Genomic DNA, 18,187 nt, shown 5'->3' on the forward strand with positions numbered 1-18,187 from the left:
CCAGGCACTGAGCCTGCTTTGGCCTGTCACTCTGAGCCAGAGGTGTGGGGATGGGTGGGGGCGGGGGTCCCAGAGAAGGCTCCTGGAGATGCTTGGGGCCTCATAGCCCTGGGGCAGTGGGGATGTTGGGGCTGAGGTTTCTTGAGCATAACATCCTGCCCGCCAGTCAGCCAGCCAGGCCAGACCACCTTCGGAGGGGCTGGGCCAATGTTCCCTCCTGGCGTTAAAGGACCAGGAAATGGAGGCGCAAAGCAGCTCTTGGCTCCGGCCTCTGCCAAGGCTCTTGAGCCAGGATTGTCTGAATGTTACCCTGTGAAATTGGAGTTCTCCTACGTGATGTGCATAAAAGAAGCCAATTATTACAGCATCAGCTTTTGGGAAAAGAAAACAGCTTTATTGTTAAATGGATCTGCTAGGAGACGGGAGGCGTGTGCTCTCAGATCTGTCTCCTGATCCAGGGCTGGGGGCACAATCTGTGGGATGAAGGGTGGTCTGCAGAGTGGGGATAGGCGATTGGAGGAGAGGAGAAGTGAGATAATTGATGATCTGTGCAAGTGTGGTCAAGCTTCATGGCTCTTTGTAGGACTTTGTAGGACTTTGTAGGACTTTGTAGGACACATACGCACAAAATGCTGGCGTTAGTGTGATCCGAGGGTGGAGTTTACAGCCCTTTGATGTCCAAAGGGTCATTTACCAGGCATTTGCACAGGCCCAGTTGATGGGTTGGTGGTCTCAACCAGTCTCAACTGGACAAGGGGGGTACTCTCGGATCCTGCAAAATAACTCCTAATTACTCTGTTGATAAGATGGGGTCAGTTGAACTGGTCCTGGTAGGCCCATGGTTACATAAACTTTGATGTCTAGAATTTGGAAGGGAGACAGGAAAACATCTTTTTGATTCTTGCATTGAACAAGCATTTAGTGAGTATCTACTTTGTGCCAAGCACTGGTGAGAGTGAGGATAAGAAATGATACATCATAGTTCTCCCCCTCAGAGAGCTTACATTCTGGCTGGGGAGGCAGAATACAACCAAATAATATATACTGTAATGCATGTTGCAATAAAAGTAGCAATCAAGTGTTTTGAGTATACTGTGCACTTGTTTCTGTTGGGAGAAATCAGAGTAGGCTTCCCAGAGGAGGTGACATTTGAGCTGAGCCTTAATGTGTGAGTTGAAGGTTGCTGGTCCAGGAAGGAAGGAGTGTTCCAGGACATCATCCACTTATTCATTTAACAAATATGTTTTGAATGTTGACCATGTGCCAAGTCCAGGAATGCCAGGGACTTAGTGATGAAGGGAGCAGACATAGCCCCTACCCTTCCCGTGCTTGCAGTTAGAGTCTATGTACAAGACTTTAAACAAATCAAGCCCATGTTTATGAGGGAAAAGCCCAGGGTGCTGGGAGAGATAATACAGACACGGAACGACTGGTTATTTCCTGAATCGAATACCTCTCTCTTCTTTCTGCTCCCCTCGCCCCTGGAGCCCTGTCCCCCGACTACTTCCTGGGTCTCCCCTTTGGGTCTCTCTAGTCTTTCCTCTAGAACAGCAGGTCTCAAAAGAGAATGATTTTGCCCCCTCCCCCTTGGGAACATCTGGTAGTTTCTGGAGACGTTTGCGGTTGTCACAATTGGCACAATTGGCTACTGGCATGTAGTGGGCAGAGGCCAGGGACGCTGCTAGGCATCCGACATTGCACAGGACAGGCTCCCACAACAAAGAATCATCTGGCCAAACTGTCGGCAGTGCCGAGGTCGAGAAGCCCCACCCCAGAGCGGTGCAGCCAGCCAGCTCCCAAGGGTGGCGGGCGAGAGGCCCGAGCAGGGCCTGGGTTTGCTGGAGACATCGTCTCGTCCTCAGAATGGCCCCCACGAACAGGTGCTTCCGAGTCTGAGCATTCGGAAGCAGAGTGATGCCCTTGCCTCTGCCGGGGGAGCAGCCAGCCTTGGAACCCTGCGGCAGGCTAGCTGGGGCTGTGTCTCGAGTAGAGCCGCTGCTGCGACACAGAAGGAGCCACGAGTCGCGCGTGGGCGCTGAGCGGCCCCAGCCACGGAGAGCCTGGCGCGGGCGGCCGGCGGGCTGTGTGTTTGCCTTGGACAGGCCCGAGTGCGCTCAGCACGCCGGCAGGACCAGCTTCTGTCAACAACACCCGGGCCCTCCAGGCGGCCGGCCCTCTCTGAAAGGCTGGTTTGTGCTGATTTCCGCCTTGGCTCACTTTCTGTCGAATACCAGGAGGGAGCCTTCTTTCACCTTGACATCGTTGCCTGGCCCGGGCTCACCTAATGTGCCAGCGCCATTCTCCGGGGGTTACTGGGGCTGGGGCCCCGGTCTGAGCTCAGCGGGCTGAGGGGCATGTGGCTGTTAGAGGTCTCAGCTTGGTGGCATTTCTCCTCTCTGCTCTTTAAGGAAAAGAAAATCATTCCTTTTCCTCCATCCAGAGAGAACCACTGCTAGTTAACATTGTTCTGTCTTCTTTCTGTGCATTCCTACGTTTTTCAAAACGTGGTTGAGATCCTCCTGTAGATAAGTATTTGGCCTCAACCTTTGAAAGGCAGTACTCCCAAGGCGCTGGCTGTCTTTTCTCCGTGGTGCCAGAGGTAGGTAGGCAGGCAGGGAGGAAGCAGGGAGAGGTGAGTGAGGGGGCGGGGATGGGCCGGAGCCCCCAGCGGCACACACAGGGCCGCGAGGGTTGTGCGCGTCTCCCGGGAGAAACAGAGGAAGGGTGGCAGGTGGCTGCCGTGCTTTTGCCAGCCACAGAGGCAGGGTTTTGGAGTCTCTCCTGGGAGAGCTCCGGGGTGCCTGACTTCGCCCTTGGACACCCATTGTTGACCAAACAAGTCTCCTTCAAGTCCACCACAGAGCCCTTCTTCAGTTTAAGGCTGTTTCCTAGAGAAACATCATTGCCATTGGCTGAAAACCACAATAAATTGCCAAAACAGCTGCCCTTCCTTTATTTGGGGGCACGCCCCAAGGCCTTTATACTGCAGGGGGCCTTCAGGGTGCTCTCATCATTGTCACCCCTGTGATGAAAAACCCCTCGGGGCCCCCAGTGCCCTCGTGATGAAGGGAGACCTCTGCTGGTGAGGCCCAGTCCTTTCAGGGCCTCTGGGGACGCGCCCCCAGGAGAGGGAGCCCTTGCTGGGCTGCTGGGCTGCTGGCTCTCCTCGTAACCCCTGCAGCCCCGGGGGTCCGGAGCTCTGGCCCTCTGGCCTTTGGTGCCACTTTTCTTGGGACATGGACTGCACGGATGACGAGAAAAAACACAAACACTCTTCCTTCCACTCAGATCACTCTCAGCCAGGGACTGAATCCTCTCCTGGTCCTCCGGAATCCAGGAGCAGCGTTCAAAACCCAGCCTCCCAGGTCCCGGCGCAGAGGCCAGTCCTCCCACAGCTGTTCCCAAACCCTCTCAGGCACTTTCCACACTTAGGATTCTGGCCACGTCCATGTTCCACCTGTGCTATTATTGACTTAATATCTCTCTTTAAATAGACTCATTTTTTTTGAACTTAAATAAACTTATGCTAAAGGAAATTTAAAAATCCTTGAATCACTGTTTGATGTACTTAGGATTTTTTTCCTGGACACACATTAAATTAATATTTAATCTCTAAAATAAAAAAGAAACATGTCCTCCCACACGTATGTGTTGAGCCAGGCTCTGTTCTAAAATCCTTTCAGGTGCCATCAGTGGGGACTGCGCCTGCAGAGGCACTCTCTTTGGTCGTCCGGTGCCTGGACTCCCAGGGCATTGGGTCCAGCAGGAGCCTCAGGGGCACTGTGAGCAGTATAGAGAGGTCCCAGGGAGGCGGAAAGGACGTGCCAGCCATCCACACTAATAGCAAGGTGCTCCTCCAAGGGAGAGATGCCCCGTCTGTCTGATGGGGATGTTGTGAAGTGAAAACCAGTCACCCACAGCACATCCAGGACAAGCCCATTTGTATTTTGTACACATATATATGTGTGTGTTTGTATAAATGCAGAGCGAGGGCCGGGACAATGCCCAGCAAACTGTCCAAGAGCTTCCGCCTTGGCAAGCGGTGGGAGTGGAAGGGACAGAGTGACACAGCTTTCACCTCTTGCTGTTGGCTGGGGTACTGTTTGAATAACTGATGCTTTCATATGTTTCCAGCATAATATTTTTAAAAGGCCATAACTGTTTTCTTAAAGAAAAGAAAGAACCCTGGCCGGGTGACAGAAGAGCTAGGTTCTAATCCAGATTGTGTAGACAATATGCTTGGAAGACGACCCAGGACAATCCTCCTACTTTCGCTGGAACTCCGTTTTCTCCTCTGAGAAACGGGACAGCACTGAGGGTGGTTGTGAGGCCCGGGTGGGAAGATGTATGTGCAGATGCACAGATGCAGGGGTAAGGATCGCCGGGGAGCATTCCAGGTCCTCGCAGGTGCCTCCGACGGCCTTACTGGATCTTTTTATCATGTCACCCGGTGATGAAAACCCTCCGTGGCTCCCCGTGGCCCTCAAAATCAATCTGAATCTGGATTAGCACATGAAACCCTTCATGGTCTGGCTCTGCCAACTCTCCAAAATACCAGAAGGGTGGGCGACTGTGCTGGAGATGAGGCCAGGACCCGATGACTGTGGTTTGGGCGGGCTCTTTCTGCTACAAGACTTGTGATTGTCCCCTTCTCTGAGGCCCAGGTCATGGCTCCACTCTGTAGATGGAAAGACCAAGCCCCTGTCCCCATTCACCAAGGGGAACGGTGGCTCCAAATCTCCAGGGTGGCTCGGCCTGCTGGTGGTCCAGCCCCACAGGAGCGGCTGCTCTCTGCCTCACCCCCAGCCGCCCCCTGTCAGTCCTTAGCGGGGCCCCGCTGGCACCACCGCCCTCAGCCCCTGCAGCCACTGGGCCGTGACTCAGCTGGCATGGAGACCTGAGTTTCCTGGCTTGGGGCCCTGTGCTCCCTCCTGCAGTCACGCCACCATCTCCCTACCCCGGGCTCTGCCTTTTCAGACCTTTGAGAGGAGGAAGCACCGGTGGCCAGTGCTGCCCCAGCCCTCCGCCCCACGGCCACGTGCTGAACCAGGACTACCACGCGGGGGAGCCCGGGAGCAAGAAGGGAGAGCCTGGAGGCAGGTCTGCGCAGCCTCCCGGCTCCCCAACGATGACACCGGGATGGAGACTGCACGCTCTTAGGGTCCCGGGTTCCTGGGTCCCCGCTGAAGTGCCCGAGGAATGTTTATCAAATTAGGTTGTAGTTGATATCGACAGTAACTAACGGTTGTTGAGGCATACCATGCATTCTACTTGTTTTATCAGATGTTGAGAGAGGGATGTTGGAATCTCCTACTATAGTGGTGGATTTGCCTGTTTCTCCCACAGTTCTATCTTCCTGCATTTTGAAACTCCATTATTCAGTGCATAAACATTTAGGATTATTGTGTTCTCTTGATTAATTGACCCCTTCATCATTATGAAATAACCTTCTTATGCCTGGTAACATCCCTTGCTCTGAAATCTGCTTTCTCTGGTGTTAACAATAGCCACTCCAGCTTTCTTTAGATTATCATCAGCATGATATTTCTTTACCCATCCTTTTACTTTTAGGGTATTTGTATCTTTATATTTAAAGGTCATTTCCTGTAGACAGCAAATAGTTGCATCTTTGTTTTTTTTAATCTAATTGGATAATCTCTGCCCTAAAGGGTAAATTGGGTTATTTAGATCATTTGCATTTAATGTGATTACTGATGTAATTAGATTTTAAGTCTATCATCTTCCTATTTGTTTTCTATTTATCCTATCTGTTCTTTGTTCCCATTTTTTTCCCCTAACCTTCTTTTGGATTAATTGAATATATTTTATGGTTCCATTTTATCTCATTTGTTGCCAGCCCACCCACATGCGCCAAAGGAAGGAGCCAATCCGTAGCCGCTCTGCTCCACTCTCCCTGCATCTGGGACTCCACCCTCCCCGTTTTCCTTCCATGCTCTAGAAGCCAGAAGTGCTGGCAAAAGCTGTCAGTGATAAAACTCCACTACACGCCTGTCTCCCACAGGAGCTGCCCCAAGACCTATCTGACCAGCTCAGGCCAACCCACGGGAGCTCCTTTCTGATCAGGCAGAGGGGAGCGTGAGCCCATCAGGGCCACTGCTTCTTGGTATGCGCTAATTCAGCTGCCTTCAGTGTTTGTAAGTGTCAGGGCCCTGTCAAAACTGTTAGCCTGGCAGCCGAGCGAGAGAAGTGTGGTGTGGGCCGGAACCCCCGAGAAAGTGAATCTCCTGTGTGTCTAGCCTGAATGATGCGCAGCGAGCACTTACCTCTTACAACAGGAAGTCCTCTGGGGAGCAGTTGAGTTTCCTGCTGTGCACAGCCGACTGAATGCCGTCAAACGCTACTCTTGGGACGGAGAGTGGTGTTCTTAAGGTTCAACCCAGAGAGAACATCTGGGAAGGGTTGCTTCTGAGAGGCACGAGGAAGGTGCGGGAGGTGTGGTCGTTATTACAGAATATGCATCAGGACGTGGGGAGGACACAGGAGGAGGATTTGATGGGCAGAGAAAACAGCAGGAGCAGAACCACGAGAGGGCAGGGCTGCGGCTGGGAGTGGGGATCAAATTCCGCACGGCTGTCAGGAGGGTGCTTGACTGGAGCTGGAGACAGGGATGAAGTGTCCACTGGGCACATTTGTGAAGGGCCTTAAAGGACCCGCTCGGGAGTTTGGAATATCGTGGGCACTGAGAGTCACTGGACGAAGGACAACAACTGTAATGGAAAATTGTCCGATGCAGGGGCTCTGATTCTACCACTTATTGGCTCTGTGGCCTTGGGCAAATTACCCACTCTGAGCCTCAGTTTACTCATCTGTACAATACCTTCTTGCAGGGTTGTGAGGATTAGGTGAGATAATGAAACGTGTAAGAGCCCGGTAACTCTGATAGAACTTCTCACTTCACATCGTTCGACTAGACTGTATGTTATGAGAAGGCCGAGACTGTGTCTTAATCAGGCCTGACCTCGAACACCGAGTCTAATGCTTGTGGTTGCTGCCTTTGGCATAGATGCGACTAAGCACCCCGTGGGGAGCAGGCATATGAGGGGGAAGGAGGGTGGCGGGGAGAAGACAGTCAACCCTGACCCCTGGAAAACATCAGTGAGCTAAAGGGAAGCTGGCCACAGGTAGCCTGAGAAAGCGCTGGTTCCTGACTTATTTGTGATGGCCCACAATTTCAGGCGGTGGGGCAATTATGAGAGCAGTCACAGGGTAAACACTGTCCTACTACCAGGTGGTCCAGGACTTGGGTTCTGGAGTCAGACCAGCTGGGTTGATTCGGCTCCACTGTTAACTAGCGTGTCTGACTCTGTGCAAGTTATTTCACCTGCCTCAACCTCCTTTTCCTGTCTATAAAGAAGAGGGAATAAGTGTAGCTCCCTCATCAGGTTATTGTAGGGACTAAATGAAAGGATGCACATAAAGTTATTGGTACAGTGCCTGCACATACTGGCTAACAGGATTTCAAAATATGTTTCAGGGGTAGGGTGGCACCTCACCTCCGTTTTCAGCCTCTGAATATGTCGGTAGGTCATAAGGCCCCAAATCTAATCGCCACCCCTGACACCCTCAATTGGACAGATGAGGAAACCTGAGGTCCAGAGTGGCTCAGGACACCCTATCAAGCTGGAGCTGGCGCTGGGACTAGAAGTGAGCTCCTGACTTCCAGTCTTGCGTCACAGCTTTTCTGGAACATGAAGAACCATGGGGTGGATCTAATGAGGGGATCTGGCCACATGTCAGGATCATATATGAGAAAGAAAGAAAGCTTAAAATAATGTCTTTCATCTTCTGACGCTTGGAGACAGGAAAGTCGCCCGCTCACGTTTCAGTGGGGCTTTCGGAACTGCAGCACGATGCCCGGGGCTTAAGGCTCCGGATGCTGCAGCTTTAGGTCCAGACTCCTCTTCCTGGGCCCGGGGATGAGAACAGCCAGTTCCCATCCTTTGTGTGTTCACCTCCAGAGGCTTAAAAGCCTATTGCTCAGGGAGGCCATGTCCTCTCCCCAACCAGGTTATCACTGCTGTTAATTATTCATAGGAAGAGGCACAGACAGGGTCATTAGACACTGAAAGGAATCCAGTCTTCCTCTCTTTGGGTCCCTGGAGCTTCACTCTGGATTTTTCCTCTTGGAGGCTGGCCAGCTTATTGTGTTGTGTATGATCTCTGCAGACTTCTGGTCCGAGGGTCCTCGTCACCACGGTCTCTGTTTGCTGACTTCTTTCACGTGGCGTCCTTCCAGTCCTAGATTCATTGACAGCTGGAATGGGATGGGGAAAGAGACACTACCTAGGAGTTAAGAGGCTTTGAAAAGAATGAGCTGCAATGGAACATGTTACTTGCCTCAGTTTTCTCATCTGTCAAATGGAGATAATACCTGCTCTCAAGGTCATAGAGGAGCCTAACTGAAGTAATGGGTTTTAAAGAGCTTTGAAAAGCCCTCTTCAGACATTACTTTTTCATAATATTTGGATGGCATGGGGTGGCTGCTTAGAACTTTTCCTAACCAGGTCTGGCATGCAGTGTGCTGCTCCCAAGGAGAGACTCATGCTGACTCCTGGGGTACTTTGGCTTGGTGTTTAAAAAGGTTGTTATGAGCTGTATTTTAAGATTGCACATTTTGAACGTGTAGCGTTGCACTTGCTTTGCAGAGGTCCCTGTGTGACTCCAAGGACACAGAGTGGCCACAAAGAATCTGGGGCCTATTTTTTTCTTAAGTGTTAGATTCTTAGGATTAGGTTAATCCTAAACCACTGAGCAAGGAGGTTTCTTTTATAAAGAAGTGTGTTTTTTGCTGGCTGGACAAAGCAGGAGTGCTGTTATTGGCGGCCAAGGACCGTGCAGAGCCCCTCTCTGCAGCATTCATTACTCTGGCTTTGGCCTTGCAGGTACTACTGAGGCCAACACCAGCTTCCTTTGCCTGAACCAATGTCTCTGGAGAAAACCCCCCAAAACAGCCTCTGAAATACTCATTTGAAGAAAAGATTGTTCCGGACAAAGCCAGAACCTACCTTCAACCCCATTAATGTGAGCTCTTCCCAGCAAACACCTCCTGGTTCACCCCAGCCCTCACCCCCAGCTGTTTGCCTCCACTTATCTCTCCGGCAAGGGAGGCAGCTACTGGGATTGCCTCTTCTCCTGAGCCGAGGGCGGCCTGCCGGCAGGTGCTGGCCCTCAGCTGTCTCATGTTTGTGCCTGCCAGGCACTCACAGGCTTCTGGGAAAAAGACTGTGCAGGAGGTTGGAGCCAAACAGGGCTGCCGTGTGAAACCCTCCTGAGCACTGACAGATCTGGTTAAGGTCGGGGAGGAGAGGGTTCCTCATGAAAATAACCAGAGCTGAAAATGGAGCTGGCAGCCTGGCATCTTGGGCTTGAGTCTAGCCCTACCCTGCGTGGGCTTCTTCAGGATGGGATTGGTTTCACAACTGCAGGAAAAGCCACACAAGCTCGGGGTGAGATCTGATAAGCTCTCTCAGCCCCCTCGGGGTGCTCCCAAGTCCACAGGCCGCCAGGCTCCGAGAGCACGGTGCCCCTTGCAGTGGGGGGTTCTGAGGCCACAGGCCGCCAGGCTCTGAGACCACGGTGCTCCTGGCAGTGCAGGGCTCTGAAGGCTTCTTTTCCCCTGGGACTCCAGGCGCCGCTATATTGAAAGATGACAGTATGCACAGCAGAACAGGTCCCATCTCTGCTGAGAGGCCGTATGTCACAGCGGCTAAGAACATAGTTCCCTAGGGTTGCACAGACTTGGGTTTGAGTCCCAGCACACATATCCGACTGAGTGACTCTGACCCTCATCCATGAAACGGGAATAACGATCTCTCTCTCAAGGCCACTGGAAAGTTGTGTGACAGACCGCTGTGACTCACCAGGCGGGCCTCATTGTCCAGGCAATGGTGGCTGTGACTACCGTTGTTCAGAGCCGGTCCGAGAAGCTGTGCAAGTGCTGCCTAAGTGCTCAGAAGGATTCAGCCCTAGTCCAGAAAGATGCTCCTTCATCCAGTCTGATGGGGAAATGTAAATGAGCTGTCCTTGATGGCAGTGACAGGATCTGGCAAAGACCCCTCTTGGCCAGACCGTCAGGAAAATGCACAAATAACCTGGGCCCTGTCTGCAGACTCCTTCAGTGTCCTGGGGCTTTCTGAGGGCCAAGTTGCTTGGTTGGGTGGAAGGCGGGCTTGCTCTCCAGGTTGCCATAACTTTGCATATGATTTGCATATGCTTGTGGGGCCCCTGCAGTTTCTTCTGGCATTTCCAAGTTAAAATGCTGCTTCTCCAGGCAGGCCAGATATCGATTTTCTTCTTCTCCCGTTACTTCTCTAACCACTCTGATTGACCGGGCTGCTTCGCCCAGAGCAGGGGGATGAGAGGGTGGGGCGAGGAGGCGCATGGGGGAGGGAAGGAGGGATGGTGTGGACCTTATAGCGCATTCTATCCGAGAACCTGAGCCATCGTGGGTGGTGAGAAGGAGCTGTTTCCACAAGGATCAAAAAAAGGACAGTGGAAATTTTCTCCCTGGGGTCCATCCTGCATCCTTCCCTGCATCCCTAATTGACCTGTGGTGCCCTAGGTCCACCTGCCCCCTGGTCCAGTGACACCCGGACGAGTGGGGAGGCGCAAGCCTGGGGCGGGAGGCAGGGGAGGGGCCCGGCGACCGCCAGCGCGGCTTTGAGGAACCTTGCGAGAGGAAGTGGCTTCCGAACTGCTCTGCGCACAGCGCGCGGGGCAGGAAAGGCGCGGGCAGGCGGGGGAGGTGTCGAGATGGCGCTGTGCGCGCGGGGCGGAGGGAGGAGATGAGACCGCAGATGCCGAGGGAGTCGGGGAGTGAGGCGTGCGCGCGGGCGCCCAGGTCCGGCCCGGTGCTTGCGGCCGCTGGCGGCGCGCCGGGAAGGGAACAGGTTACCCCGCCGCCCGAGCCACTCGGGCCCCAGGGGAAGAAGCCGAGGCAGCCGGCGCCGGCTCTGTCTGGCCAGTAACCGACTAGCTCTCGGCGGGGCTGGGAGCTCGCGCCCCGCGGAGCCCGGGGAGGGGTCCCCAAGTCCGTCCGCCGCATCCTGAGCGGCCCCATCAGATGCGCTCGCTGCCTCGGCGGGGGCCCCGGGCTAGATGACGGTGGACAGCAGCATGAGCAGTGGGTACTGCAGCCTGGAGGAGGAGCTGGAAGATTGCTTCTTCACCGCTAAGACCACCTTTTTCAGGAGTGTGCAGAGCAAACGTCCTTCGAAGGTAAACGTAACACCGAATATGAGGCCCTTTCGCTGGGGGAAATAACTCCTGTGGTCTAGAAGGGAAACCTTGATCCTGGCAAGCAGGCAAAGCCATGTGCTCCCGGAGTGGGTGGGCAGTTGCCCTGGGGACCTCCTTGAACTTGCTGGCTGACAGACCAAGGGTTGGATCTGCAGCCCTTCAGGGACCACCAGCAAACACTATTCTCTTTTTAACGCTCTTCTCAGCATTTCCTGTCCCTGGAGTTTTTCAAAATGGCTCTCTAGGACTTGGGGACCGTGCTTGGCTCATGGTTGGCAGCGTGCTTACCTGTGCCTGGGAGGGTGATAGGGCAACTGCTCTGCTTCATTTTTTTCCCCTGAATCCGAGCTTTGAAGCTCCAGATGGAAAGTGGATGGCACCCAGTCCCTCAGTAGGGTAAACAAACCTTCATATGTTGAGACTTCCGTGTCGCGAGTGGCCAGAAACCATCTTAAAACACAACCCAGCAACTTTGCAGAAGTCTAGGGTGTTTTTAGAAGCAAACTAACGCTTCTCTCCTGGGTGGTTGGCCTACCACCACTTTAGCTTCCTGGGCGGGTTGGGGTAACCTAGAGGGGTTTGCAGGTGTTCCCTGGTGGGGTTGTATGTGCTTCCTAAAGGTGTCAGCCTCTAGACACCCGGTGCACTAGAGTCCCCCCCGCCTCACCTTGCAGTTGTGGGAGCCACGCATCTGTCACATACTTGGTGGGAGTGGTGGCAGAGCTTGTCTTTATTTATTTGTTTTGTTATTTAGATGAGAGGGCTCTGTTACCTAAACGGAGCTGTCTGTAGCCAGAAGTGAGCTGTTAAATTTCACTGTGTGCAGGCTCATCATTAATTTAGCAGTCCTACACTGTGTAGAATTAACCCAAAAACTTCCCCAGGCCTGATTCCAGGGCCTCCTTTGTTAATAATTCATCTCGCCTGTAGGCCCTGCCTTTGCAGGGTTCTGACGTCAGACAAATGCAGTGGACCTTTCAATCGTGAGAGGACGCCCAAGAACCAAAGGAGAACTTTTGATTTTAGTGTTTGAAGTAATCAATTTAAGTAGGCCCCTGGAACCAACCCGTTTTCTTGGGCACCCCCTCCTGAGGGTGGCGAGCCGAGCCTGTTCTGGGGCTGAGAGCAGGGAGGTGGGGCTGCTACATGCAGAACAGCATGACTGCGGAGGGAGGGTGCCCTGCTCTCTCTTGGCGTTCTTGCCTCATTGTGTGGACACCCCCCCGGCCCACACGCATGCACACACAGGTACTCCAGCCGTCTGGGGTCTTCAGACCAATGGTTGTCAACCTTAGCTGCACTCTGGAATTACTTGGGGAGCTTTGCAAAATGCAGACTCTTGGTCCCGCAGCCGAGGAGTCTGATGTACTTGGCCTGGGGTGCACCTGAGTGTGAGGATCTTGAAGAACTCCCCAGGTAGTTCTGAGATGCAACCGAGGCGGAGAACCATTGCTCTAGAGGGTCTTGCTACTGCCTGGGAAGGAAACGGTTCCTGTTTTTAAAACAAAGTTTAGCTGCTGTGCTTACTGCCAGCCAGGTCCAGAAGGTGGGCCTTTTGCACGATTGGGTGGAGGAAAGGGCACTGCAAAGCTGGCGTTTCTTTCACTTGGCAAATGAAAAAGGTAGCTGATTCTCGTATTTCTTGGGAGAAACAGAAATATCTTTTACAAGATATGCCACAGTGGGGTTGGGGGTGAGGGATGACTTGTTCCTTGGCCCAACAGCCTTCTCTCTTCATTTTCCCCCAGACTCTCCCTCCTAGCGCCACTCCTGAAAGTGCACCTTCAGTTTGGTGCCCACAGAATCTTTCTTTACGTTGTCTGGTTCTCGAATCCGTTGCATATCATGAGGCCTCTGCATATCTCCCTACCTCATTTTGCCCAAGCCTGTAACCTTCAGAGGGCAGGAATCCCCCTAAGGAACTCATTTTGTTGAACCCCAGGCCAGGCGACAAGGATGGATGCTTCAGGAAAGGAAAGGTGGTGGGCATGGCCCCTCCGTCCCTGGCCTCTGCCTGGCACCAGTGAGAGTCTTGACTGACACTCAGAGCTGCCCTCAGGGACTGTTTCCTCAGCACCAGACTTGCCTTCAGCGCAGGACCCTCCGGGGAGGGAGGGGCCAGGTGGTCAAGCACTGGGGGGCCCGTGGCTGAAGGAGGAGCAGGTTGGGAAGGCAGGGCTCCATAGGAGCTGGGAAGCTTCATCCAGATGTTTCAGTCTTTCATCCTTCTAAGTGTTTTTCGGCCTTTAATTAACGTTTCCAGCTCTCTCTTCTCCCTTGGAGCCACTTCTGGAAGGGGTTTCCTAGACGTCAGCCGTATCCTAACCCCATGCTGACTGACCCCTAGTGATGCTTTTTTCCTACCCAAAGAGAGAGCACATCTGAGCTGCTGAGAGAATTTCTCTGTCCTGTCTCCAAGGAAAGGCGTTTATGTGTTTCCCTGTCGCTGAGAGACTGAGGGCCCCTTTGGGAAAGACCGAGAAGGCTGCTATAAATAGCCTTGTCAGGAGCTTGGCGTGTGCCGGGCTGGAACAGAGCTGCGGGGAAGCCCAGCCGCTGATCCGTCGCCCCCACCTGGGAGTCCCCACGGCCCCCAAGCAGTAGGCCAGCTCCACGCAGTTCCGGAGACCTCTGCCCACCCACTTTGGTGGGAGATGGGAGGTGGGAGAGGCCTCCCCATTCACGGTGGAGGCGCCTGAGGGTCCGAGACAGCACCAGGGCAGCAGGCCCAGGCCCTGGGGCTGTGCCTCGTTCCCTCCTTTCAGAAGATGGCAGCTTCCCTGCCCCGTCTGAAGGGCGGGGAGGCCTCGTCTTGAGTCACCCCAGGCAGTTTCAGGAGGCTGAGGCGGGGCTCTCCTGGTCCTTGCCCCCTGGCCTGGCATGTTAGATGGTGTTTCCCTCAGTTTTGCATGTCGAGATGTGGCTCCCGGTGGCTTGGGGAGAATCCACCTGTGTGCTCGACAGTGCGGACCGAGCGCTCTCAGTCGTGTGCGCATCCAGCACCCCGTCCAAGATACTGGAGTCCTGTGGGGCGGGGTTTCGTCCAAGGTCACACAGCAAGTTTATGAGGGACCCAGGGTTAGAACCTACATCTCTTGCCTCCTGACCCAGAGACTCTTCTGCTTTAGTCCTGCAAAAGCAGGCTTTGGTGATCTGTAGGGCTGGTGACTATGAATCTGGGCCCTCTGGCCATCCCTGCCATCTGTCTTTTATTCCTGTCTGGATCTGACCCTGGAAGTGGAGCCAACTTCCTCTCCTGTTCGTTTCCCAAATGCCTACAGGGGGCAGCAGTGTAGGGTTTTGACCTCTGAGCTCTCTGCGTGTTCAACAGTCTCTAGGCCCCCAGGACTCTGGAGTCACCCAGAGCACTGGGGTGAACGCTCTGAGGACACATGGAGCCTGTGCAGAATGTCAGAGCTAAGGGGAACTGGTCTAGTGCCTCACTTTACAGATGGAGAAACTGAGGCCCACAGGGGTGGTAGGACTTCATGAGGCCACATATCTGGTCAGGTGGAGCCAGAACTAAAGTCCCTCTTGGACTTCTTGTCAAGTGCTCTTCTTGAATCTCTTCACTCGGTGGGCGACCCTCAGACAAACTGCAGTCCTTGTCTTCTCAGAGCCAAAATGAAAAGGCCTAAACAACCACAAGCTCCATTCCATAAGGCGCACCAGCCAAGGGGACATTGACCCTGCACTGAAGTAGCAGGGGTCCCTGTCATCAGTTCCAGAAGCTTAAAACTTTAATCATTTCATCATTCTTCTTGGTGTCTGTCCTAAAATACTACTTGCTGGAGATTCTTCCTCCTGTGTGTTTTCTTTGTGGATTTGGAGAACAGACGGTTGACTCTATCTATGGTTAAATATCATAGCCAAGCTCGTGTGGAACACCCTCTCGTCCCCACTCCACACCCACCCTCTTCTCTGGTCTATGTTGACAGCCCTGGTTCTTGAAAAGTTCAGGGAAGATCCAAAGAGCAAGGGGGTCTCTGAGGCGGGGGTATGAAGCCACTGCTGATTCTGTTCCCGCACTTGTCCTATCTCCTCTGCCCTGGCCAGTCGGCCCTCCCTGGACGGGGTCGACAGCCAAGCCTGATGGCCCTGGGACCAGTCAGGGAAGACCCCATTTCTCTGCCAGCAGCAGGCACGCCCAGGCCTCAGGCAGGGCACCTTTCCCAGACCTTCCTGGCATGAGAGAAAAGAATACTCAAAATAAGTTCGTTCTAAATTTGAGCGATAAAAATAAAATAAGAATCTTCAGAACTGTTGGACCATTTAACTCTCCTTTTTATGTGCTGTCTCAGAAGCTTACACAGCCCAAGACTAACCTCAGCAGACGGCTGGTGCGGCACGGCCTGCGACAGCCTCCCCCGTGGGCGGTCTCTGCTCCATTCCCGCCCGTGGCCGCTCCAGCCCTTCCCAGGGCTGCTTTTCTCTGTGAAGACAGCAAACCCTGTGAGATCAGAACTCACACCCTCCTCAGGTGCCACGCAGCTGAGTCCCAGTTTCCAGAGCAGGCGCTGACCAACGGCCATGCCTCCTCTCTTGCATCCTGGACCATCAGGGTGGACTAAGTGTTGTAACAAACAGCCCCGTTTTTCAGCTGTTGAACATAATTGAAGTTTATTTCCCCCTTTAAGTAAAGTTACGTTGTCAGGTGGGGGCTCAGGATGACACATGGGAGATTTTTGTGGCTCAGGCCCGGAAATGGTGTGTTTTCTACACCCATGTGCCATTGGCCAGAACCCAGTCACATGGCCACGCCTAACCACAGGGAGGTTGGGAAATGAAGGACAGCTGTGAGCCCAGGTGAAGGGGGCCGGTTGTGGTGAACCTTGAGCTGTCCTGCCGCACATCCCCCCCACCGCCTTCTCTACTGTGCCGCCTTTGGAAGCTCTGCTCATACTTTCTTGGTGAAGGGTCGTAACCTCTGTCTCTTTGACCTCGTACCTCTCCTTCATTTGCTACTGAGGATATGCCATTCCTGCGTTAGGGTCCTCTCTCCTCAGCCACACGGGGAACTTCTGGAGGACAGATTCTTGTCCTTTCTCGGCTCTTCTCTGGTTCCTTGGTAGCATCTGAAGCCATCAGTGCTGCTCAAAGGGTGGCCCCGGCCACCTGCGTGGGATCACTCTTCCAGTCACTTTTTGAAAATGGAAATTCAGGGGCCCCACCCCAGACTTACTGGCTCCTGAATCTTTGGAGGTTGGACCCTCAAATCGGCACTTTTAAGACTCTCCCTGGGTGATTCTCATGTGGACTGAAGTCTAGGAACGACCTGTCGAGGAAGCATTTGGTAACTGACTGATGACTTCAATTGGAATGCAAGACGAGCATTTATCGCAGATCCCAGATAGGTTCCCAGGCTGGAAATTGAAACCCAGGAGGTAAAAGGATTTGTCCCTGGCCACGCAGCTAAGTAGAATCAGAACCAAGGACTCAAGACCCCTGGGTCCTTGCTCAGAGCCGTCCGCATTACTCGCCCCACAGCATGCTCAACAAGGCTGTTCGGATGACGGCCCTTTGAGATCGTGACTGGCGTGTGATATAATGAAAGCAGTGCAGAACTGGCAGCCAAGGCTTGGCTTTCCGTCCCAGCTGCAGCTGCTGACTGAGGGCCTGTGGCCAAGTCACTTCAACCCTCCAGACTCAGGCTCTTCGCCTGGTCCTTTGAGCATGAACACGTGTGATGTGTGCTTGTCCCCATTTTCTCCCCTAACTGAGAGTCCCTCAGCACTTTGCACAGGATGGGTTCTTCTTACTAGTTTCTCATGGGACTGGCAGGGATTTTAGGTACTGACTACCGAGTTCTCTAAATCATAAGGACTTCCCTAGGGAGGGATCAGTCATGAATGGCTGACATGACACCCTCGACTTACCCAGGACGTCCTTTCCTCTGTATTCCAGATTCCTCCCCTCCTGCCCACTCCTCTTTCTTCACAAGTTTAGACTGTTTATCCTGACCCAGCTGTCTTTTCCCTATAAAGCAATGCTAGTTACAGCGTAGGCACCTACAACATCCATCCACCCAAGCAGTTTAGGGAGAAAGGAAGAAAGATTTTATGCTGGTATCAACCCTGAGTCCCAGCTCTTAGTTCTCACGGTCACATTGGACTTGGAATCCAGCTTCCAGCCCATGAGCTTGAAGGGGAGGCCCCACTGGGCCCAGCCTGGGTGCCCGGGAACCTGGGTTCCTTCTCTCTCTGCTCTTGACTCGCCAGGTAAACCACACCTGTGCATTTCTGGCATTGGGATCCTCTTGTGTGGAGGCCCCAGACCTGTCCTCATCCAGGGCCTTGGTTTCCTCTTCTGATAGCTCAACACCCTTAAAAGAGCATGGGGATCCAGGCCTGGCCTGGCCTACTCCCTGGGGACAAGAGGACCAGATCGATTTGCCAAGAATTGGGAGCATTGAATTTTGGGGCCAGGAGGAAGAAGGGAGCAGGGGCAGACAGCTCAGGTTTGATTCACGGAGCCAGTGGCTTCTGTTGGAGGTCCTGTCTGGGCCCCTCCTCTCCGCTCTCCCACCCACCTCAGGTTAGCTCAGCACTCCCCAGCCCACATCCCCCAGCCCACCTCTCTGCCTGGCTCTGGAACAGAATTTTCTGTAGCCTACTGCAGGTCTCACGTGCCCATCAGATGCTTAAGATTTAACCTGTCCAGAACCAGCTCAGCTCTGCCCATAACTGATTTCTCTCCCTGTCTCTGCCCCACCCTCCTGGTTACCATCTCGGGAACCCCAGGGGACTTCCCCTCCTCCCTCCCACCTGTCTGTCCCTCTGGTTCTGCCTCCACGGTGTTGCAGATGTCAGGTCTCTTCTGTCTGTCCCCACCCTGCCCTATGTTGGGGCCCGTCACTGCTCACCTAGATGCTGCAGGAGGTCACCACCTAGTTTCTGTCCTTGTTCTTCCCCTCTGTGTACCTTGAATG

General features: G+C 53.6%; 1 protein-coding gene across 2 annotated transcripts in view; it reads left to right on the top strand.

Annotated features, from left to right (window-relative positions):
• RASSF5 (Ras association domain family member 5) overlaps window positions 1–18,187 on the top strand; it is a 67,384-nt gene that overhangs the window by 27,069 nt on the left and 22,128 nt on the right. Inside the window, exon 1 of one of the 2 annotated variants that reach the window (XM_001491727.5) lies at window positions 10,239–11,238. The exons of the other annotated variant lie outside the window; for it this stretch is intronic. Coding sequence (XP_001491777.1) covers window positions 11,119–11,238 — 120 coding nt within the window. The 5' untranslated portion in view covers window positions 10,239–11,118. Of the gene's footprint in view, window positions 1–10,238; window positions 11,239–18,187 lie in introns of those variants that run through there. 2 annotated transcript variants of the gene reach the window in all.

Source organism: Equus caballus, chromosome 5 (assembly GCF_041296265.1).
Source record: "Equus caballus isolate H_3958 breed thoroughbred chromosome 5, TB-T2T, whole genome shotgun sequence".
Taxonomy (NCBI): Eukaryota; Metazoa; Chordata; class Mammalia; order Perissodactyla; family Equidae; genus Equus; species Equus caballus.